Source organism: Capricornis sumatraensis, chromosome 11, assembly GCF_032405125.1.
Source record: "Capricornis sumatraensis isolate serow.1 chromosome 11, serow.2, whole genome shotgun sequence".
Classification (NCBI taxonomy): domain Eukaryota; kingdom Metazoa; phylum Chordata; class Mammalia; order Artiodactyla; family Bovidae; genus Capricornis; species Capricornis sumatraensis.
In genome coordinates, this window is record NC_091079.1 from 76,110,196 (window position 1) to 76,135,257 (window position 25,062).

The following is a 25,062-nucleotide window of genomic DNA, read 5'->3' on the forward strand; positions in this document are numbered from 1 at the left end:
AAATTTTATAGTATATATCACCAATATGTTCTCTAGTTTGTTGTTTATTTTTCAGCCTATTTTTAGGAAGAATTTTTAGTGTTATGAGGTTGTATAGTATTTTTTTCTTCTCAGCTTCTGGCTTCCACAGAATATTTAGCTTATTCTTATCTACCTCAAACTTTAAAAAGTTTATTTGCTGAATGTTTACCTGTAGTGACCTATGCTTCTGTCCACATTTGAATTACAGAAATATTTAACTTTTTATTTTAAGAAACAATTGACTACATTCAAGTTAGAAAATTCAATATAAATTTAACCTGAACTTAGTATGCCCTTGTTTGAGTATGGGAGTGGAAAGAATATTCTTTGAAAACCATATTTGCAACGCATGTAAGCAACATACAGATTAAAAATAATTTAAAAATTGAAAGAGCTCTGAGGAAATTCAGGCTGATGACAATGAGAAGATGTCTATATTACTGACACTACCTCCTTGTGTGAGGGCTCCACTTACACACAGAGGACTTAAGGAAATGTCACCTCTGTGAAACCAGTTGCTGCTCTGGTACGAACTCTACTGTAGGAGACAATCTGAAAGTGAGAACTTTTTCTGTGAAAGTTTCAAGGTCTGTTGAATGATTTGAAATGCCAGTGTTTTCCATGAGCTATGTTGGAGGAGGCAGACTGTAAAAATTAGGAGGAAAAGTCAACCAAAAACGTCAAAAAGGACTTTGTATATACTCAATTAGAACCTATTACTGAAGTTAAAGGTCTGGAGTATTTAGCTTATTTTATTCTTCATTGAAGTGTACCTCTGCCTCAAACTAGAAGTGGAATGCCAAAATTCTATGTATGTCTCTTCTCAAAGTGTTTCCAGAAAGAAGAGAAACAGGAAGTACTAAAAATCCTATGAGGAAACTCTTCGGATTTCAAGTTCAATTTGAATAAATATAGGCACACAGTTTTCCTTGTGGCTCAACTGGTAAAGAATCTACCTGCAATGTGGGAGTCCTGGGGTCAATCCTTGAGTTGGAAAGATCCCCTGGAGAAGGGAAAGGCTACCCACTCCAGTATTCTGGCCTGGAGAATTCTATGGACTATATAGTCCCTGGGGTCACAAAGAGTCAGACACGACTGAACAACGCGCACTTTCCATAAATTGCAGTTCCATGGAACACCAATTCTAAGGGATGCATCATGATAAAATTATTTATTTATACTTCCCCAAAACTTGACACAGAACTTTTAACTATAGAATGCCTAATAAAAATAAAAATATTATCAGCAGTGGCCACAGAACTGGAAAAGGTCAGTTTTCATTCCAATCCTGAAGAAAGGCAATGCCAAAGAATGTTCAAACTACCACATAAATGCACTTATCTCACATGCTAGCAAAGTAATGCTCCAAGTTCTTCAAGCCAGGCTTCAGCAGTACATGAACCATGAACTTCCAGATGTTCAAGCTGGATTTAGAAAAGGCAGAGGAACCAGTGATCAAATTACCAACAGCTACTGTATCGCTGAAAAAGCAAGAGATTTCCAGAAAAACATCTGCTTTATTGAGAACACCAAAGCCTTTGACTGTGTGGATCACAACAAACTCTGGAAAATTCTTAAAGAGATGGGAATACCAGACCACCTTACCTGCCTCTTGAGAAATATGGATGTAGGTCAAGAAGCAACAGTTACAACTAGACAAGGAACAACAGACTGGTTCCAAATAGGGAAAGGAGTACGTCAAGGCTGTATATTGTCCCCCTGCTTATTAACTTATATGCAGAGTACATCAGGCAAAATGCCAGGCTGGATGAAGCACAAGCCAGAATTGTGATTGCTGGGAGAAATATCAATAACCTCAGATATGCAGATGACACCACCCTTATGGCAGAAGCAAAGAACTAAAGAGCCTCTTGATGAAAGTGAAAGAGGAGAGTGAAAAAGTGGGCTTAAAAGTCAACATTCAGAAAAACTAAGATCATGGCATCTGGTCCCATCAACTTCATGGGAAATAGATGAGGAAACAATGGAAACAGTAACAGACTTTATTTTGGGGGGCTCCAAAATCACTGCAGATGGTGACTGCAGCCATGAAATTAAAACACATGTAAGAATTAAAGATTTTAAAATTAAAAAAAATAAAATAAAAAAATAAAACACACTTGCTCCTTGGAAGAAAACTTTTGACCAACTTAGACAGCATATTAAAAAACAGAGACATAACTTTGCCAACAAAGGTCCCTCTAGTTTGGTTTTTCCAGTAGTCATGTGTGGATGTGAGAGTTGAACTATAAAGAAAGCTGAGTGTGGAAGAATTGATCCTTTTGCACTGTGGTTTTAGAGAAGACTCTTGAGAGACCCTTGGACTGCAAGGAGATCCAACCAGTCCATCCTAAAGGAGATCAGTCCTAAATATTCATTGGAAAGATGGATGCTAAAGCTGAAATGCTAATGCTTTGGCAACCTGATACGAAGAACTGACTCATTGGAAAAGACCCTGATGCTGAGAAAGATTGAAGGCAGGAGGAGAAGGGGACGACAGAGGATGAGATAGTTGGATGGCATCACCAACTTGAGGGACATGAGTCTGAGCAAGCTCCAGGAGTCAATGATAGACAGGAAAGACTGCCTTGCTGCTTGCTGCAGTCCATGGGGTCGCAAAGAGTTGCTCAGTTGGACACTGAGCAACTGAATGCAAAAGTAGGAAGTCAAGAAACACATGGAGTAACAGGTAGATTTAGCCTTGGAATGCAGAATGAAGCAGGGCAAAGACTAATAGAGTTCTGCAAAGAAAATGCACTGGTCATAGCAACACACCCTCTCAACAACACAAGAGAAGACTGTACACATGGACATCACCAGATGGTCAACACCGAAATCAGGTTGATTCTATTCTTTGCAGCCAAAGATGGAGAAGCTCTATACAGTCAAAAAAAACAAGACCAGGAGCTGACTGTGGCTCAGATCATGAACTCCTTATTACCAAATTCAGACTCAAATTGAAGAAAGTAGGGAAAACCACTCAACCATTCAGGTATGACCTAAATCAAATCCCTTATGATTATACAGTGGAAGTGAGAAATAGATTTAAGAGCCTAGATCTGATAGATTGAGTGCCTGATAAACTATGGAATGAGGTTCCTGACATTGTATAGAAGATAGGGATCAAGACCATCTCCATGGAAAAGAATGCAAAAATGCAAAATGGCTGTTGGAGGAGGCCTTACAAATAGCTGTGAAAAGAAGAGAGGTGAAAAGCAAAGGAGAAAAGGAAAGATATAAGTATCTGAATGCAGAGTTCCAAAGAAAAGCAAAGAGAGATAAGAAAGCCTTCTTCAGTGGTCAATGCAAAGGAATAGAGGAAAAGAACAGACTGAGAAAGACTAGAGATCTCTTCAAGAAAATTAGAGATACCAAGGGAACATTTCATGAAAAGATGGGCTTGATAAAGGATAGAAGTGGTATGGACCTAACAGAAGCAGAAGATATTAAGAAGAGGTGGCAAAAATACACAGAAGAACTGTACAAAAAAGATCTTCATGACCCAGATAATCAGGATGGTGTGATCATTCATCTAGAGCCAGACATCCTGGAATGTGAAGTCAAGTGGGCCTTAGAAAGCATCACTGCTAACAAAGCTAGTGGAGGTGATGGGATTCCAGTTGAGCTCTTTCAAATCCTGAAAGATGATGCTGTGAAAGTGCTGCACTCAAGAGGCCAGCAAATTTGGAAAACTGAGCAGTGGTCACAGGATTGGAAAAGGTAAGTTTTCATTCCAATCCCAAAGAAAGGCAATGCCAAAGAATGCTCAAACTACCGCACAATTGCACTCATCTCACATGCTAGTAAAATAATGCTCAAAATTCTCCAAAATTCGCCAGGCTTCAGCAGTACGTGAACCATGAACTTCCTGATGTTCAAGCTGGTTTTAGAAAAGGCAGAGGAACCATAGATCAAATTGCCAACATTCACTGGATCATGAAAAAAGCAAGAGAGTTCCAGAACAACAACTATTTCTGCTTTATTGACTATGCCAAAGCCTTTGACTGTGTGGATCACAATAAACTGTGGAAAATTCTGAGAGAGATGGAAATACCAGACCACCTGACCTGCCTCTTGAGAAATCTGTATGCAGGTCAGGAAGCAACAGTTAGAACTGGACATGGAACAACAGACTGGTTCCAAATAGGAAAAGGAGTACGTCAAGACTGTATATTGTCACCCTGCTTATTTAACTTCTATGCAGAGTACATCATGAGAAACGCTGGACTGGAAGAAACACAAGCTGGAATCAAGATTGCCGGGAGAAGTATCAATCACCTCAGATATGCAGATGACACCACCCTCATGGCAGAAAGTAAAGAGGAACTAAAAAGCCTCTTGATGAAAGTGAAAGTGGAGAGTGAAAAAGTTGGCTTAAAGCTCAACATTCAGAAAACAAAGATCATGGCATCCGGTCCCATCACTTCATGGGCAATAGATGGGGAAACAGTAGAAACAGTGTCAGACTTTATTTTGGGGGGCTCCAAAATCACTGCAGATGGTGACTGTAGCCATGAAATTAAAAGACGCTTACTCCTTGGAAGAAAAGTTATGACCAACCTAGATAGCATATTCAAAAGCAGAGACGTTTCTTTGCTGACTAAGGTCCGTCTAGTCAAGGCTATTGTTTTTCCAGTGGTCGTGTATGGATGTGAGAGTTGGACTGTGAAGAAGGCTGAGCGCCGAAGAATTGATGCTTTTGAACTGTGGTGTTGGAGAAGACTCTTGAGAGTGCCTTGGACTGCAAGGAGATCCAACCAGTCCATTCTGAAGGAGATCAGCCCTGGGATTTCTTTGGAAGATATGATGCTAAAGCTGAAACTCCAGTACTTTGGCCACCTCATGTGAAGAGTTGACTCATTGGAGAAGACTCTGATGCTGGGAGGGATTGGGAGCAGGAGGAGAAGGGGACGACAGAGGCTGAGATGGCTGGATGGCATCACTGACTCGTTGGATGTGAGTCTGAGTGAACTCCGGGAGTTGGTGATGAACAGGGAGGCCTGGCATGCTGCGATTCATGGGGTCGCAAAGAGTCGGACACGACTGAATGACTGAACTGAACTGAGCAACTGAACTAACCTGAATAAAAATATACTGCATGTGCTCTAGAAAACAGTGCACTGGACTTTGGAATTAGCATCCCAGTTTCAGATTATGCATTTAAACCTAAACTAAATTTGTTGCTAAAGACCATCATCAGGGAAAATATGACTGCTTTGCCTATTGAATTTAGGGCAGTGGAGCTGTCTTGTTCGTCAGATTAACTTTTATATATAAAAGCCTCCATGCCCACTGAGATGGCCTCTCCTTACTTAACCGGATAGGGAAAATGTAAGAGAACCAATAAAAGACCTCAGGACACAATGGGATATAATCAATATATTGAGTAAGAAAATTAAATTTGATGGCACAGGGTTTAAGGCAGAAAGAAAATCTCAGTTAAGATTTCTTTAAATGCTTGGCAAAAATAATTTGTTTTATACATGGAAAAAGATGAATAGGTTGAAATATTGTGAAAGACAAGCTCCCAAAAATAACCAGATGGAGAGCAGAAAATAGTAAAGGGATATTAAGTTGATGCTTGATTCTTGGCTGTTATAATGTAAGTATGTGGAAATAGATGGAGATTATGTTATAGTAAATCAAAGAGATGAGACTCTAAGCTAGTTTTCATAACACTGGGTTGTCATGGACAGTTTTCTAGTCTAAGAAGTTAGAACAGTTGGCTTTTTATTTTTGTTCTGATATAGTGTTTGCACAATTTTATACAAGGTATTTATAGATTTTTACTTAAAACTAGGCCTTGTAACATCTTGTCATTCGGTATCACTATTTTACTTTAAGAATAAAAAGACATGAGATTTTTTAATGCTCTACAGCAAAAATGGTGTATTATAACAATATAATTAGTAAGTAGAGATAGTATATGAATATGTTCTGGCAGAAGAGTTTTGGATTCAAGCCAGTTTGGAAATAGTAAGGAAGGGCTAACTTCCCAAGTAGATAATAACTAATGGATGAGAATTATTAAAGAAAAGAGGATAGTGTTTTTGGAAGTCAAATACGAAGAGGTGGAAGGGAGGGAATGAATAGTATCAAAAAGATAACAATTTTGCCTGAAAAAGTCTAAAAATTGTCATTAATGTGAAGGGTATCCTTAGTAAATAAAGTTAATACAGAAATACTATAGAATAAAAGCCATTAGAGAGAATCCAAGTGAAGAAAAGAGATAAGAAAATGACCTGAAGAGATAATTAGGTGCTAAGTCGTGCCATTTGTGAAACAGTGTGGTGTGTTCCCATATTGCTTATAGTTTTTATTCATTTGATTTTTAATGCATATATTTCATTCTCAATCCTGTGAGATGTCTGTGATGCAAAGCAAATTTCTTCTTTACATGAATTGGTATTTTAAAATGACAGGCTATGTTGATGTCTTTTAATACCTGGTAGCCATGGTGCATTAAGATTGTTTGGTGAATTATGAATATTAACATTTTTTTTCCAACATGCTAAGTGTATACTCCTTTTACTTGGGAAGTACAGACTTTTTGTTACACAAATCAGAGTTCAGAATTTTTTCCTTTGGCACTGCGATTTCTTTGATCAACTTTCCATTCTCAGCACTTTCCAAAATTCTGAAAATCAAAATAGAACAAACACTCCTTTATTGACATCTCAGATAGTAGCCATCTTTTATTGTATGTCTTCTTGAGAAAAGAATGCTTCAAAAGTGTAAAGTGGGAAAACATGGATGCAAGAAAAGTATTATGTCTGAAACAGAAGTTTCTTGTAGCTGCTTTTTTCTTTCATTTGAATTTTTTTTCCCATTTCTCTCTGAAAATAAATGGTTAGAGTGGGAATAGTGTCATTTTATATTTTATATTGGCACTCAGCAACTAATAAATGCAAATTATAACAAAAGCATGGTATTTTCCAAATCAGAATGTTACCTACTAATTAAGAAAACTTAAAAGCCAGTGTTCATCTTATTTCAGGAACAAAATGATAATTCAGAATTTTTATCTAGTATTTTATGACTATACATCCAAATGTTGCTCTTTTCATTATTACAGTTAAGGTTTCTTGGTAGTATACTGTAAACTCTTGTGAATTTGAAAGAAAATTTTCCGTAAGTTCACAGACTTGATTTTATAGGCATTTAACATCTGATCATTACCCTAGGAAGAGAAACAAAAATAATTAAAAAGTAAACTGAGAATGAGCTAAGGCATCCATTGTGGTTAATTCTCAGATCAGAAGGCCAAAAATTAACAGTCACAGAGAAAACCTCCTCTGACATGCATAGCAACCATACTAATCACTTAACAGTGGGTGGGATAAAGATTTTAACCAATAAAAAAGGTATTTGGTATTATTTGATTTTGTTTGCTTTTTAGCTACTAACTTTTCCAGCAGCAAGTTACTGACACAGAAGAAAACACTAAAACGCAACGAATCATACCTACTCCTTCAGAAATGCTGTGTCTCATCTTACTCCAGCTTCCTTGCCTGAAGTTTTCATTTCCAAAAAATGCTTTAATAAATAAAAATGACCTTCATATTTTCCCAAATCATTATACTCAAGATATATTCAACTGAGTTTGCTTAATGACTGGTCAGGACAGAGATCCTTTCACAGTCCTATAGAATATAAAGCAACTCAAAATAGAGAAGCAGATCTTAGATTGCAAAAGTCACAGAGCTGTGTTAATGGGTCTCAATGTGAAGTTTTCTGGGCATGCTACCAAAGGTGTTGTAAATTAGTAAGCTCTTATACATAGAAGCATCGCAGTGTTTTTCAGGCTTAGTTCAATGGGCAGCTTTCCTTTCATGTTCCACATTTTCGTGGAGGATAAGTTTGTCAGCAAAGATCTGGAATTACCACGTGCAGGTCTCTCCACACTTCTTAATCTGTGTTATAGGCAGTCAGATATTCCAGCTCATCCCCTCCTACAGGGAGTTGGAAAATTTGGCTCTTCAAACAATCTCTATTTTATGACTTAAAAGTATTAAGTTTAGAACACTCCCTAGTGTCCCCTTTTTGAAAACGTATAGGAATGATTCAGTGCTACGTTTCTCCAAGGTAAATTAAATACCCAGTCTGGTATGTTCCATTTGAATAACACCTTGTAAACTAAGGACTGGTTGAACCTTCTGTAAATGAAACTGAGAAAACTGAATAAGGCTCTTCTCTGAGGAATGCTAGTATATTATACACTCTATAAAATGTAAGTGCTTCTTATTTCCAGTCAGTTGCTAGCATCCAACAGTGCTTCTGCGTTTGCTGTCATTTTTAATGTGCAATATGCAAAGGGAGTATCCTGTGAAGAGTTCTGAAAGAAGGAAGGTTCTTGGTTGAGCAATGCATCACTCCAGGAAAAGTTTCCCAAGTCCTTTTGTAAGACCATCCCATCAGCAACATAATCTTCCTTTTTGGAACCAGTTATTCAGTGATTTGGAATTTTGTTATGCCTTTAGCCCTAATCTTGAAGCTCTGATTGAGAGATAAAGTAAGCTAGTGGTTACAATGCAGGGCCAGGTATCAAAAATTCCAAGAAATGCAATTCGCTGTGACTTTAAATAGCTTAGTTTCTGGTCCTCTGGTTTCTGCATCAATATGCTATTCCTCATGAAATGTAATCCCTGTTAATGTTTTGAAAATCCCAAATGAATGAAACAAAGTAAATAAAAAATAGTTTCTATAGTTTGTCCAAACTTTTTTCTGAACTACTTCTTCTATTTCTTATTGGATCCATTTCTTTAATGAAAATTATGCTATAATTTCTCCAGACAGAGTCCAAGTTAGCTACCCTGGATATAAGATACATCCCAAGAAATAAATTACATTTAGGAAACAAACATCACTCTAACAATAACTTATCTAATAATTCTTCATTTCAAGTGCTGTATAATGTCACTCCTATTAAATATATATTTATGTATAAATGCATTTATATGTATATACTTTTTCTGAGTCGCTTGCTTAATAAATATTTCCATGGTGAAATACCTAACTAAAATTTCTTACAGTAAATAAACTCAGGAACTAGTTGAATCATGTTTCTTACAGCATTTTAAAACTAAATTTTATCTTCACTTCCTTGTAGTTTATTAGAACAGAAAATCTTTGAAATGGAAGGAAAGCACAAGGAAGAACTGGACACCTTAAAGGAAGAGAAAGAGAATCTTCAAGGCTTGGTTACTCGTCAAACATATATAATCCAGGAGCTGGAGAGACAATTGAACAGAGCCACCACCAATAACAGCGTCCTTCAGAAGCAGCAGCTGGAGCTGATGGACACAGTCCATAGCCTTGTCAGCCTCTGCACTAAAGAAGGTAGTAAGAACTTCTTCCTTACTTTGGTTATAGTAAATATTTTATTTAATATAAAGCAAGTAAATATCCAATATAACTTTCTAAGTTGCATTGATTGCTAGTATAGAAGCAGCAAAAGAACTTTATTCTTAGAAGTGTTTATTGAAGTTTACACTTACAATTTTCTCATGTTTTTAACTTCAGAGAAATTATTCATAAGCTAGGGTTCATGGATTCACCCTATCTTTCTAATTTCTCCTTTTTTATTGGCCTTTTTGGCTTTAAATAAAATCTATTATGTTCTCATGGATAAATATTTAGTACTGTAGTGTTAGACACTTAACTATACAGGACAGAATTTAGACACTATTAAAGATTAGTTCAGAGTGCTGAGAAGAATTTCAGGAGCGTTCCCATTTTAAAACTATTTCTTTTGCACTGGAGGAGAGGGAAGAGTTACCTGCAGAGGGAAAGAGGTACAGAAGCTCCTAATAACTGTTATGAAGAAGAAGGGATATTTGTTATTAAAAGTCTGTTTTAGGATTATTCATGTGGTCCTGTATGGAGAAGACCTAACCAGGGCATATGAACAAACTTATTCTGGGGTGTCTTCATGATAGTGAGAGTATAAATTTTTAATACCCACCAGAATATCTGGAGCCATTTAGCCATTGGAAATATTGTAGGCCTGTGTCTCTTTAGAAGACATCCATCCATCTGTCCACCTGCCCACCCATCAATTATTGAAAAAATGCCTCTGTGTACACCTGTTCACTTCAAGCAGAACTTCACCTGAGCCACAGGAGAACGCTTCAAAGTTTGGAGTTTGTATAGTTCTGCTCACTAATCAGTCTTCTATGAGTGAACATGGACGTGTAAATGGTGATGAATGAAATAAAACACCACTTCTATCTGAAGGTCATGGTTGTCTTAAGCTGTCGCTTATGCGATCGTTCATGTAATGGTTCAGTGTTCATATGCAATGTGCATAATTGGAGGCTCCTTTAATTTAACAGTGGACTTGAGCTATATTAAAAATAGCTCAGTTCCATAGTCTCATGTATAGATATGAATACAGAGGATAACTCTGTTTTAAGTGATTTTGTTTTAAAGACATTTAGCATTTCTCTGTTACACTCCATTACCTTCAGTTCTATCTCCTTTAGATAGTCTAAACAAGTCCTTAATATACTTTGTGAAGAATATTTTTTAAACAGTGAGTTCCCAGGGCCCCGTTTGTGTGTGCTCAGAAATGTGATTGAGAAGGAAAAAACCTGCTAATCAGTCAGAGCCTGCCAAAACCTTGAGTTAGAGTCCACTGGAAGGAAAACATGACAGAATTTTGCCAGAGAATTTTAATAGAGCTCATGAGTATTTAGAAATTAAGTATTAATACAAGACATATCTATTCTCATATTGAACTGAATACATTAGGGGAAAAATTGAAAACATATTTTTCTTATCATCCTGAGACGTAATGCACATGGAGTTGAGTAGTTCTTTTTTTTTTTTAATGATGTTAGAAATATCAAGCCCTGGTGATTCTCACAAAGCTCATATATCTGCCTACTTATCATAATTTCACTTCTTTTCTGAGTACTTGTCCAATAAATATGTCTTTAAGCTTTTTCAGGCGGGAGGGTGACTTCAAAATTAAAATTCCTGGCTAGTTTTGGTCTTTGGGTGCAACATCAGGAATCAAACATCTGTTCAAGAAATGTAATTTATTGAACAATAACAATGGCACTCCTGATAGATGCTACCCACAACATCACTCAGCATATGAGAAAAGTAACTATGCCTATTCTATTATAACTATGCCTGTTCTATTATAGAGCACATACAAAAAGTAATTGGAAAAGGAAGTGGCAACCCACACCAATATTCTTGCCTGGGAAATCCCATGGACAGAGGAATCTGGCGGGTTACAGATCATGAGATTACAGAGTCAGACAGGACTGAGTGACTAATACTACAAAGGGAGACAGAAATTGTCTAATACTTCATACCTCTAGACATTTATTTTCTTTTTAATGATAAAATTATAAAACAAATCCTATTTAACTATGTTTTATAATCCAACTTTTTCACACACACAATGTAAACATATTGAGCTATTATCCAATGGATTCTATGCCTTTATAGTGTGTGAAAGTCGCTCAGTCATGTCTGACTCTTTGTGACCCCATGGACTGTCCATGTAATTCTCTAGGCCAGAATACTGAAGTGGGTAGCCTTTCCTTTCTCCAGGGGATCATCCCAACCCAGGGATCAAACCCAGGTCTCCCTCATTGCAGGCAGATTCTTTACTAGCTAGCCACAAGGGAAGCCCAAATAGTGAAAGTGAAAGTTACTCAGTCGTGTTCAACTCTTTGTGACCCCATGGACTATACAGTCCATGTCATTCTCTAGGCCAGAATACTGGAGTGGGTAGCCTTTCCCTTCTCCAGAGGATCTCCCCAACCCAGATATTGAACCTAGGTCTCCCGCATTGCAGGTGGATTCTTTACCAGGTGCGCCACAAGGGAAGCACAAGAATACTGGAGTGGGTAGCCTATCCCTTCTCCAGGGGATCTTCCCGACCCAGGAATTGAACCTGCGTCTCCTGCATTGCAGGTGGATTCTTTACCAACTGAGCTATCAGGGAAGCCCATGCTCTCATAACCATAGACTTTATTTGCTTCTTGTTAGACTTTTTTTTCTCTCTAATCCTACAGTTAAGTAGTCTACTAAGTATTTGGTGATTTAAGAATTCATGAGACACAAAAATGGAATGTGTCTCTCACTAAGTTTTCTACAAAGATTTTACTTCATTTTCACTGGCACCATAGCATTTAGTTACGGTGAATTTAAAATTTTAAATGACTAATTGCATAATACTAGATTAAATGCATGTGTGCTAAATTGCTTCAATCGTGTCCGACTCTTGGCAACCCTGTGGGTTCCTCTGTCCATGGGATTCTATGGACATTGGAGGCGTTGCCATACCCTCCTCCAGGGGATCTTCCTAACCCAAGGATCGAACCAATGTCTCCTGCATTACAGGCAGATACTTTACCATCTGAACCACCAGGGAAGTCCACTAGATTAAATATCAGTTACTGAAACAAACTTATTTCATTCTAATTTCAAAACACATGAGTAAAATCTTTTCCTTCTTAAGACCAAAAATTCATTTATCAAGTAAATTTGTTATTTATCAAAGATTATACATAAATGTTCTCTCTTTAAAAATAAATATATGTAAATAAGCCCTAAATCAATACATTACAATAAATGCACCACTTTTCTAAAATGTATATTTCAAAAAAAAATGCAAAGAGTAGTCTTCTGAGTTTCAAAAAATGTCATAATCCAAAAAGGCAAAAATTTTAATTGACCTAAGGGTCTTCTCACTCTAACTTGACTAAGTCAGTCATTTATGGATACAGCCTGAATAGAATACTACAAAACAGAAGAAAAAATTTCTACTGAGTTTTTTCTTTCATTGGCAACTAATTTAATCTTTATGAAGCTGTTTAGTCATTTATAGGGGCTTCCGCAGTGGCACAGTGGTAAAGAATTCAGCTGCAATGCAGGAGAAGCAGGAGACACAGGTGCAGTCCCCACGTAGGGAATATCCCCTGGAGGAGGAAATGGCTGCCCACCTCAGTATCCTTGCCGGGAAAATCCCATTACAGAGGAGTCTAGTGGGCTACAATCACAGAGAGGCAAAGAGTTGGATAGGACTGAGCATGCTAATCATTTCTTATGTAGGCTAATTATATCTACTTCACAATGATAGTGGAAACATTAAATTAGATGCTTTATATTAAAACAAAAGTATGGGACATATTTGATTCATTAAACATTAAGTCCTTCCTTTTCCTCCAAGTGACAAAATTCAACTAAATGCAAATTTATTAGGTGCTAGTTATAAGTAAAGTTTCTTTCACAGAAAATGTCTGAATACAGTGCTCTAGAGTATCTGACTGTTGACAGTCATCCAAGTCCCTTCTTTTTAACTTCAGTTTCTGAATCACTAAAATGGAATCATGATATTCAATTCCTGGTGAGTAAGAATTAATAGAGGTTTGTATAAAACTCATAGCATGAAGGGTTATGTAGTATTTTTTTTTTCACTTTCACTTTTCATACTAAATCACTTAAGGTCATTTTCTAAAATAATTTAGCAAACCTTCCTCTTGTCTTAACAGGCAATAGTAGTATCTTAGGCAAATAGTCATTGCAAACTGAATTGTGTCTGTTTTTTAAGACTTCTGGGTAACACACTTATTTTTGTCTAATCTTTGTCTGCAAACACTTGGTTGCATTTATTCTTAGAAACATTACCACTGAAGAAATATTGCTCTCAATGTTATCATAGTGTCAAACCTTAGCTGACGGCTTCAGGTTTTTGGCAATTCAAGTTATTCTGGGAATTAAATAGTTTACATTGATAACAGCATGGAAGCAAGGTTTGGAATTCTTTGGGGGAAGATAATCAGGTACTGTGACTATCAACATCCAGCAGTCATCTCTGTTGAGAGGTGATTGAAACATCATCACGTACCTTGAGCTCACACCAGACAAACATGATATTATGTGACCAAGAATTTAATTATTAACAAACCATAAAAAATAAGAAAGAAGAAATACAGAAAATAGTCTTTAGGCTCCATTGCAAAGTTACACTGACTGATTTTCTTACTGTCCAAATCAGTTTAGAACATACTCCTGTGATACCAAGATATGATTTATAAACTTGTCATTCACTCATTAAATAGTTATGCAGCAACTATTTTGCTTCAGATTCTCTTCTGAGGATAAAGATATCCATCTATTTTTATTTAACAAATATTTGCTGAGTTCCTGTAATATGCCAGGTACTGTTCAGACCGCTAGGGAGAGAGAAAAGTGTACTGTCTGTGGCTTCAAGAAAATTAGAATTTGGTGGGGAAAGAGATAGGTAAACAGACAATTGTATTTCGTAAATATTTGCTAGATGTGAGGCCAGGGTGCCAGGGGACTAGTGAAACACACAGGAAGAATACTAGAATCATGACAGAGACAGAGGAATGAGGGCAGAATCCAGCATCTGCAGAGTCTTCATAAGTAAGGCTTTTGTTAAATCTTTATTATGATTCAGGCATTGATTAAGCTTTATGTGTTTTAACTTAGTCCTCACAATAACAGTATAAGGGAAACTACTGTGGTTAGCCCCATTTTATAAATTCCAAAAGCTATCAGTAATTTGCCTAAGGCTGCATAGCTGGAAAAGGTCAATCCAGGAATAAAACACAGGCAGGATGGTTCTAATGAGGAGACAGTGACTAAGTCTTCAAAGTGAAGAGAACCGAGGGTACTCCGGAGAGCATAAACAACATGTATATTTGCCAGGAGTTATCAAAATGGGTGGTGAGTGTACACCTAAATGCACAGCCCATTTCTCAGACTTGAAGACAGGAGAACGATGAGATGAAGTTAGAAAGATAAGCAGAAGGAGATCAAAGAAGCGGTGTGTGTGTTTTTTCCTTGAAAGCAATAAGAAGTCATTGTCAGTATATAAGGACAATAATGACATTATCATTTTAGAAAAATCACCCCAAGTCACAGTATAGGGACAACACATTGTTAAGTTGACAAGTCTGGAGGCAGAGGGACCAGATGGATGTTTTGCCATTTATTAAAATATTAACAAATACTTAGAGAGTATGAGCCAGTCTTCTTAGCCCCTCGCATATATTAACTCATTTATTTCTGACAACAACTCTGTAAACAAAGTGCTCTTATTAACCTTATCTGATGGACGAAGAAATTAAGCATATAAAGGTAAATAATTTTTAAATATTACACTGCTAGCAAGTGAGAAGGCTGAGATTTGAGCCCACAGTCTACATCTTGATTCTGTACATTATCCACTATACTATGATTGAGAGAAAAGGTATATTGATGGTTTTCATCAGGTTCTCAAAAGGATCTTCTGGGAGAGAAATAATGAGGTCCAGATCAATCCAGGGCAAATGGAAAGGCAACTAGAGGGAAATTTTGTGAACAAAGAGTTAGAGTCAACAAGAGATAACCACTTATTTAGAAGTAAACTCAAATATATTAGAAATTCTGGATTGACTGATTTTGATGATATTTCTTAAAATCAGCAACATGAGGAAAGAAACAGGCTTAGAAGGCAAGATTTAGTTTGAGCATAGGGACTGAGGTGACTATGGAAGGCAGGGGAATGAGTCTGGAGTTGAGTAGTAAAATCCTGATGACCATATCGATTGGTGTGTCCTCAGAGGAGACAGTTGGTAAAGCCATGCTGTTCAATGGAATCACTGAACGTGTGTATAAAGCAATGACAAAACCATTTGGGGGTTATAAATCCATTCAAGAATCTGATAAAAACTAGCCTACCTTTACTTAGTGCAAATACTTGGCACAAATCTGTATACAATTTCAGAAGATCTACAGAGTGAATTACAGAAATCCATAAAATACAGAAATTACATAATATATTATGAACTCCTTTTAAAATATTTAGAATGTGAATCAAATACAGAAAATTGGGAGTTCTTTAAGGGACAGATAAAAGGCGACCAAAATAGCAGTTATAAGCATAGAGAAAAGACTGTTCTGTAGGGTCTATTTTAGTGGCAAAAAAGCAGAAAGTTCAAACAAACAGACTGAACTTTGGAACTGGGCTGTCGCCTTGCATAGGGAGTTTGAATGAACTGTAGAGCTCAACTGCATAGACTGCAGGCTAAAATGAGTAAGATGAATTAAAAGCAGGAAATGTTGTTTCGTGCCCATGCTCAAACGCTTCAGTCAGGTCCCACTCTTAGTGACCCTGTGGATTGTAGCCACCAGGTTCCTCTGTCCATGGGATTCTCTAGGCAAGAATACTGGAGTGGTTTGCCATTTCCTCCTGCAGGGGATCTTCCCAACCCAGGGATAGAACCCACATCTCCTGCGGCTCCTGCATCGCAGGCAGATTCTTTACCACTGAGCCCTGAGGGAAGCCCCAAATAGTACTGGAGTGGGTTGCCATTTCCTTCCCTAAAATGTTGTCCACCCCCATCCAAATGTTGAATGTGAAAGGGTGGATAGCAGTTTCAGGTGGAGAAGCACTCAGGGTAGAGAGGAATAAAAAGAAACTTAAAAATAAATACCAAGAGACAAGAGCATATTTATATGCTTAGCTCCTTGATATTAAGTATAAAAATTTCAAATCATAAGAAGCTTCTCTTGAAGTTCATTTTAAAAGTTTCTTTCATATCATCTGAAAGAGATAATGACTGATACTACAAATTTTTCAGCGATCTCAATTATTTGGTTTAATGTGTCTTTCCCAGGGGCTGATTGCAATGGTACGGAACGTTTGATCATTATTTTCAGGCTTCTGGCCTTCTGAAAAGGGGAAATGAGGCATTTGCTTCCTTTGCAGTGCTGAGGGGACATTTGGCTCTGTTCTCAGAATAATTCTACCATCTGAAAAGAATTTACCTCCCGTGCAGTGTCTATTGAGTTTGTGAAGTAAATCATTCAGTCAAGGGATGAGACAGCTTGAACTCCTGCAAGTCCCTTGAGTTAAGAACAACTCTTAAAAACATCACAAGTGATGGGAGGAAATTAAAACTTTTTGAATGTCACTCATATAAACATTGATAAAAATAGAAAATATCATTTTTATTGACTTAGTAAAATATTTGGTTTCTCGTTGACTACTTGTAATGCACAATTTAACATTAGGTAGAAAGAGAAAGAAAAATACAGGAAGTCATCTGCTGAACACTACAGTGAGCACTTGTTTCCATTTAATGAGGGGAATGCTTTATCTTGACAGAAAATTACATGTCAAACATTTACAATTTCCTTAAAATGAACCACACTTCTAGCACTTCCTTTCACAAAACCTAATGGCTTAAGGGGAAAGTGACTATTTATTTTTGGAAATGGTATGTTTCTCCTTTTTGGTGGAGCATGTTATCGGCCTTTTGAAAAGTCATAATTTCTGTTAAAAAAAAATTGTGTGAATAGAAGATAGCCAAAATAATGATAACAGAATAAGAAATAATACAGTCCTTGACCTCTCCCATGAACTATTACTAAATCACATCTTTTGGGGGAAATTTGAAATTTTGTGGTTAATTCTCTTTTGGAATTACAGTTTCAGTTTCAGAAAACAAACTCTCTAAAATGCAGAGGGGTATCCCTCAACTCCAGCTGGGCCTGGAAGTTACCAGGGTGAAAGGCCATGAAAAAAGTGTTGCCTTGATATTCTAACATTGCTCTGAACAAACTCCATTCCTTCTTCTCTTGTGCTTTAACGGCCTGGTTGGCTAAAACAAAGAAGCACAAAATATTTTTAATAGAATTTTAACTAAATCATTTCCCTGGGTTCATCCATACTCAAATCAAATTCAAGTTTTTTCCCCTAAGTCCAGGGACAAAATGGGTCAGTGGATACCAGTTACAAATAAGCTGTGGTACTTTATACTAAGCCAAATAGCACCTATAATAACTCAGAAAATAAGGGAAAATATTCTGTTAACATCATTGAGTATGCATGCATCACAGCAACCATAGAATGAAACCTTTATCAAAAAGTCTCATATGCTTAGGTGCTAAGTCGCTTCAGTCATGTCTGACTCTTTTCAAACCTTGGACTATAGTCTGTCTCCTCTGTCCATGGGATGGTCCAAGCAAGAATACTGGAGTGGGTTCCCATTCCCTACTCCTGGGGATCTTCCTGACCCAGGGATCAAACCCTCAGTGGTTCTCACATCTCCTGAATTGGCAGGCAGGTTCTTTACCACTAGCGCCACCTGGGAAGCCACTTACGCTTTAAGAAGGGAGACAAAATAAACCCTGTATAATGTTGCAACTAAACAGTTAGGTTTAACCATCTATAAGCAAAATATTGATTTTTTTTTAGCAGAAGACTTTTCTAAAAGTCAAATGCAAAGAAACTTTAATGTTCTTGTTGTTGTTCAGTCGCTCAGTCGTGTCCGACTCTTTGTGACCCCATGGACTGTGGCATGCCCTGCTTCCCGTCCTTCAGCATCTCTCAGAGCCTGCTCAAACCCATGTCCATTGAGTCGGCAATGCCATCCAACTGTCTCATCCTCTGTCATCCCCTTCGCTTCTTCCCTCCAATCTCCCAGGATCAGGGTTTTTTCTAATGAGTCTGCTCTTTGTATCAGGTGAGCTTTAGCATCAGTCCTTCCAATGAATATTCAGGACTGATTTCCTTTAGGATTGCCTGGTTGGATCTCCTTGCAATCCAAGGGACTCTCAAGAATCTTATCCAACACCACAGTTAGAAAGTATCAATTCTTTGGCACTCGGCCTTCTTTATGGTCCAACTCTCACATACATACATGGCTACTGGAAAAAACATAGGTTTGACTAGATGGACCTTTGTTAGCAAAGTAATGTCTCTGCTTTATAATACACTGTCTAGGTTTGTCATAGTTCTTCTTCCAAAGAGCAAGTGTCTTTTAATTTTATGGCGCAGTCACCATCTGCAGTGATTTTGGAGCCCCAAAATATAAAGTCTCTTACTGTTGCATTGTTTCCCCATCTATTTCCCATGAAGTGATAGGAGCAGATGCCATGATCTTCGTTTTCTGAATGTTGAGTTTTAAGCCCGCTTTTTCACTCTCCTCTTTCACTTTCATCAAGATTCTCTTTAGTTCCTCTTCACTTTCTGCCATAGGGTGATGTCATCTGCATATCTGAGGTTATTGATATTTCTCCCTGCAATCTTGATTCTGACTTGTTCTTCAGCCGGCCCAGTGTTTCACATAATGTACTCTGCATATAAGTTAAATAACAAGGGTGGCAATATACAGCCTTGACATACTCTTTTCCCAATTTGGAACCAGTCAGTTGTTCCATGTCCAGTTCTAACTGTTGCTTCTTGACCTGCATACAGATTTCTCAAGAGGCAGGTAAAGTAGTCTGGTATTCCCATCTCTTTAATAATTTTTCAGTTTATTATGATCCATACTGTCAAAGGCTTTAGCTTAGTCAATGAAGCAGATGTTTTTCTGGAAATTCTCTTGCTTTTTCTAAGTTCTAACATATGTTTGCAATTTGACTTCTGGTTCCTCTGCCTTCTCTAAGTCCAGCTTGAATATCTGGAGGTTCTCAGTTCACATACTGTTGAAGCCTAGCTTGGAGAATTTTGAGCACTACTTTGCTAGCTTGTGAAATGCGTGCAATTGTGTGATAGTTTGAACATTCTTTAGCATTGCCTTTCTTTGGGATTGGAGTGAAAACTGACCTTTTCCAGTCCTGTGGCCACTGCTGAGTTTTCCAAATTTGCTGGTAAGTTGAGTGCAGCACTTTCACAGCATCATCGGTTAGGATTTGAAATAGCTCAGCTGGAATTCCATCACCTCTACTAGCTTTATTCATAGCGATGCTTTCTAAGACCCACTTGACTTTGCATTCGAGGCTGTCTGACACTAGGTGAGTGATCACACCAGGGTGGTTATCTAGGTCATTGAGATCTCTTTTGTACAGTTCTTCTTGCCATCTTCTTGGGTATACTTGCCATCTCTTAATATCTTTTACCTCTGTTAGGTCCATACCATTTCTGTCGTTTATTGTGCCTATCTTTGCATGAAACATTTTCAGCTTCTTATGGGAGCTCGTCATTTATTTTCAACCAAAGAATACCCTTTGGGCTTCCCTTGTGGCTAAGCTGGTAAATAATCCGCCTGCAATGTGGAAAACCTGGGTTCGATCCCTGGGTTGGAAAGATCCCCTGGAGAAGGGAAAGGCTACCCACTCCAGTATTCTGGCCTGGAGAATTCCCTATAGTCCATGGGGTATCAAAGAGTCAGACATGACTGAGCGACTTTCACTTTCTTTCAAAGAATACCAACAATATGACTGCTTCTAAGTATATTTCAATCTTAACCTACTTCTGGCTTGGGTATTCACATTCTAAGTGGGACTGTCTCTGGCAAGGAATCACACTACCAATCACACTATATGACCTACCAAGAATAGATAAATAAATCATAACATTTTTCATGCATTTATGATAAATTAGTAAATTTAATACTGTTTAAGTTAAACCTCTTCTAATTTTATCTTATCTTTGAGAGTACTCATAATTATTTTTAGGTGTGAATCTTTGTTTTCATAACCAATGTGAGTTCCTTTAAAACAATGAATCTGAACTGTGGATTTAATTTTAAATGGAGATTTTATCCTAAAGAAAGTTTTTGCCAGTTGCTTTGGCCCCACATACACACTCATAAGTGGACAAATAAACCAAATCTCCACCATAATAAATCCAGCCCTTGTCCCTAGAACAGGACTTAGACTGAGATGGACTCCTCACCAGTGTCTTATGGCAAATGCCATCGAGAGGGCAAGGCATGCTGGTCTAGAAGGAAGAGGAATAAGTGCAACTGAGTTCTAGTTCCAGCGCTGCTGCCAGGTTGCTTAACATGCAAATACCACACTCCAAAGTCATGCATTTTATGACTCCTATCAATCATTCCATATCTTCTCTTGGTGTTGTGTCACTCATGAGGACTGAAGAAACCAAAGTTAGAGTATAATCCCATGTATATCATGGCTGGTAAAGTAGTATTCAGATGTATCTCACCACAAGAGTCAAAGTGACCCAACTATGGTGTCAGCCTTTGTTTATTTAAAACTTCAAAGTGATAAGCTTTGGGGTTTTTTGTTGTTGTTGTTGTCAATTTTCATAAGCATGTGGCAACTACTCTCCATGTTTACAGCATTGCCCAAGCCGTTTCATTCCATTTCTAATGGCTTTTGCTGAAATTATTTGTCCATTCAAAGCACAAAAGATGCCCTTTAAGTCTTCCCACATGCATGAGGAATGTTTTGTTGAAAATCAATATATTCCAGCCAGACTGAAAACATTACATGGGAAATTAACACAAAAAAAAACACCTGAGATATATTTGTTAATGAAATGACCTTCTGAACAAATAACAAGGATCATGTAGCACTCGTAACTGCCCATCAGGGTGCCTAAAGGGAAAACACAGGAATGAATTTTATAAAAAGTGAGTGCTCATTTGATTAAACAGAGATTGTATGTAAATCTGTTTTCAACTTTTAGTAATTTTTTTATTCTTAGTTGCTCTAAGTGTAATATGCATTGAATATACATTGAGTCACTTCACATTAGCAGAGTGTTCAAAAATTTATTGAAATACACTAATCAAATTAAAATAATATTATATAGAATTACTTCACATTTCATTATTCCATACTGAGAAAAAGCACCATAAAATTAGCAGTCCATCTGTGACATAGGGTACTATGCATGTCCACATGGATTTAATCTTTTCTGTACATTATGCATGTCTCAATATTATTAAAATGTATATATTTACCTACAGTTATATGTAATGAGTAATATATTCTTAAATGGAGAAGGAAATGACAACCCACTCCAGTATTCTTGCCTAGAGAAATCACGGACAGAGGAGCCTGGTGGGCTGCTGTCCATGGGGTTGCACAGAGTTGGATGTGACTGAAGTGACTTAGCATGCGTGCATGCATTGGAGAAGGACCTGGCAACCCACTCCAGTATTCTTGCCTAGAGAATCCCAGGGACAGAGGAGCTTGGTGGGCTGCCATCTCTGGTGTTGCACAGAGTTGGACACGACTGAATCGACTTAGCAGCAGCAGCAGCAGCAAAATATTCTTAAATAATGTGTCTCTTTAAGTAATAAAATTTTAAGAAAATTTTAAAATATTATGATGGCAAATTTTGTGCAATATTTTCATCCTCTTCTCTGTTTTTCCTATAATAATACTAAATAAAATTACCGCTTTTAAAAATAATTTAATCATCAGCATAAATTAATTTGTACCATATTACTATGATGCCTTTTTTTTAATTAATTTTTTTATTTAATTTTAAAATCTTTAATTCTTACATGTGTATGATGCCTTTTTACATGTATATAATTTATCCCTTATATTATATACTGCCTAAACTATTATCATTTCTTATTTTTGCCTACTTTAAAAAATTGATATTGTTTCCTCATAAGAACAAAAAGTACTTGGAATATATCAATTTTCTTATTGTTCCTTGGCCTAATTCTAGAAGATGAGCACAAACATACACACATGCCCGTTCTCAACCTTCCCAAACAGCCTTCCTCTAAACTTGTAGCTTCTAGCAAATGGTTCATAGGCTGGAGGATCAAGTAATTAGGCTTTATAATATGTAAAACTAATGGGGAAAAATCCTGATGAGCATGTCTTGTAGGGTATGGACATTATTAAATTCAGTGTGGCTGCTCAGGGACCTCTTACTTCCTAATCCTCTTCTTTTGAAGTTGAGGGCCATCACTGCTTCACATTTCTGCTGAGAGCTCCCATCTCACAGAAAATTCTGCTACCTGTACCTCTCTTCTATCTTTCTCTCAACATATCTTCATCTTCTTTCTTGTCATTTCTGCATCCTGTCATTCTTTCCATATTTCTTGCTTCCATGAGATGAGCTTGTACCCATTAATAATTAAGGCATGTGCTTATTCATGACCCACCTAAGACCCTGGGTGAGACCTTTGCAGTTAAGTATTGCTGGGAAAGCACTCTGTGACAAATGATGTATTAGAGTTCTATCCGAGTCTGAGATTACTTTTTTTTTTTAATTAATTTTTTTAAATTTAATTTTAAAATCTTTAATTCTTACATGTGTTCCCAAACATGAAACCCCCTCCCACCTCCCTCCCCATAACATCTCTGTGGGTCATCCCCATGCACCAGCCCCAAGCATGCTGTATCCTGCATCAGACATAGACTGGCGATTCAATTCTTACATGATAGTATACATGATAGAAGAAGTCAGTAAGAAGTAGTTAAGATTTTTGGCTTTACAGTTAAAGACTTAAACTACTTATAAGTTTTGGTGAAGTTAGCATCTCAAAACCTCAGTTTTCTCATATATAAAATGGCATGTTAATAAATCCATCTCATAAGATGTTTATAAGTATGAAATGAAACATATAAACCATACTTAGTGCAAGAAATTCAGAGTTAAGCACATAGTATTCAATTAAAGCTGATTGATTTGATCACAATTATTAAAGTTCCACCAAGATGATAGTTAAGATTTTATACGTTATCTACAAAATATATACATGTAAAGAAGTGAGAGTAAAAACAGTTTTTTTACAAAAATTTAATTAAAATTATAATGCAGCAAGTAAAAAATATTCAAATGTGCCCTTATACCACAGTTAACAGACTGTGAGTAAAAGGAGTAGTAGATTTTCCAAAAGGAAGCCTTTAGCTACTTAACTGAAGACTTCAAAGTATTTATAAATATATGCTTGTTATTTTGTGACATAGCAATTTATATTACATATGTATTAGACTAATGATAGGTAATTGCATTTTTGTAGGTTGAAAACAATCATGTGGATATCAACCCACAAATATTAGGTTCATATGCATATATCTTTTATGAAATAAGACCAATTTTGAAGCTTTTAATTTATAAGCTTAACAATCTTATGTTTATATAGCTATATACATGTGATATATATTTATGAAATCATTGGGAAGTCATCTTCACCTACCCACAAAATATTGAAATATTGAATATTGCCTATAAACCTTTAAAAAATTTCTACACCCTTGAAATTTAAAATATTGCCTTCTCCCACTTCTAAAAGTTCTTTCAAATTAATTAGGATATCAGGGAATTTCTTCAGATGGCTTTTCCACAAAATGCTCCCACACCTGAAGAGTAAAGAATCTAATCAGTCTTGCTTGTTTGCACCTTGCCAAAGATGCAGTTTTACTCATTGTATGTTCAGTTATCTTCAATGACCTGTTGTGCTGAAAATCACAGGCTAAGGTCAGTTCCTAGTACTGCCATCTCTTTAATGCTAATAGCCAAAAATATACCACAAGGAACATCCTTAAACCAATAATGTGATCTACATACATTCTGATGTTTTCTATATACTGGAGAGATATGAATAACTAGCCACATGTAAGATTTAAAAAGAATAATTGAAGAATTGATCCCTTTATAGCAACTTAGAAAATAAGTAGGATCAAGGACTCCTGTTTTTTATATCGTCTCTGGTAGCAAGGCTAATTGTCTTCTGTGTTCTCTGCTAGGTTTTTTGAGACTCAGAATTACCAATTCCACATTCCAGGAAGTTTTCTCTTGAGGGTTCATCTGAATTGAAGTGACCCTCTGCCTTAGCTTTCACAGTTCTTCCTTGAAATTGGCCTGGTGGCAGACATGCCATCTGTATTGAAATTGGTTGAGCAAATGAAAGGGAAGGCCCAGATAAAGTTAACAGCTGCTAGAGTCCATATCTTATATTGCTTATTGACTCAATGTTGGCTGGTGAAAGACAGACATGCACCTGCTTGTGTCTCTGTTAGATCACAGAGATTTGGTTGTATAGATAAGGAATGAATAATGACTCCTTCGTCAGGCTTTTCTAGATTTATTTACTGATATTGGTGTGGGTAAAGCTCTTAAATTTTAGTTCAGAGAGCTTTTTTACATGTTTTGGTCATTCAGATGTTATCTCTTCTGAACAGCCTTCCCCAAGTCTACTTGTCAGAAATAGCATGTAGTCTCTGTGCCTGCTGTCAATGCACTTGATGCTTACCTGAAAACAGTAATTGTGTGCATTATCTGTGTTTGGTCTTATATTTAAACTGGCAACATTAGCCTGAGAAGCTGTTTCTAGCCATCTTGTA

General features: G+C 37.0%; 1 protein-coding gene across 2 annotated transcripts in view; it reads left to right on the forward strand.

Moving 5' to 3' along the window:
- The window catches only part of ANGPT1 (angiopoietin 1), a 298,667-nt gene that overhangs the window by 204,137 nt on the left and 69,468 nt on the right, over positions 1-25,062 (forward strand). The window contains exon 4 of one of the 2 annotated variants that reach the window (XM_068983506.1): positions 9,131-9,363. In XM_068983506.1, coding sequence (XP_068839607.1) covers positions 9,131-9,363 — 233 coding nt within the window. The remainder of the gene's footprint in view (positions 1-9,130; positions 9,364-25,062) is intronic. The other variant, XM_068983505.1, reaches the window with a different exon arrangement.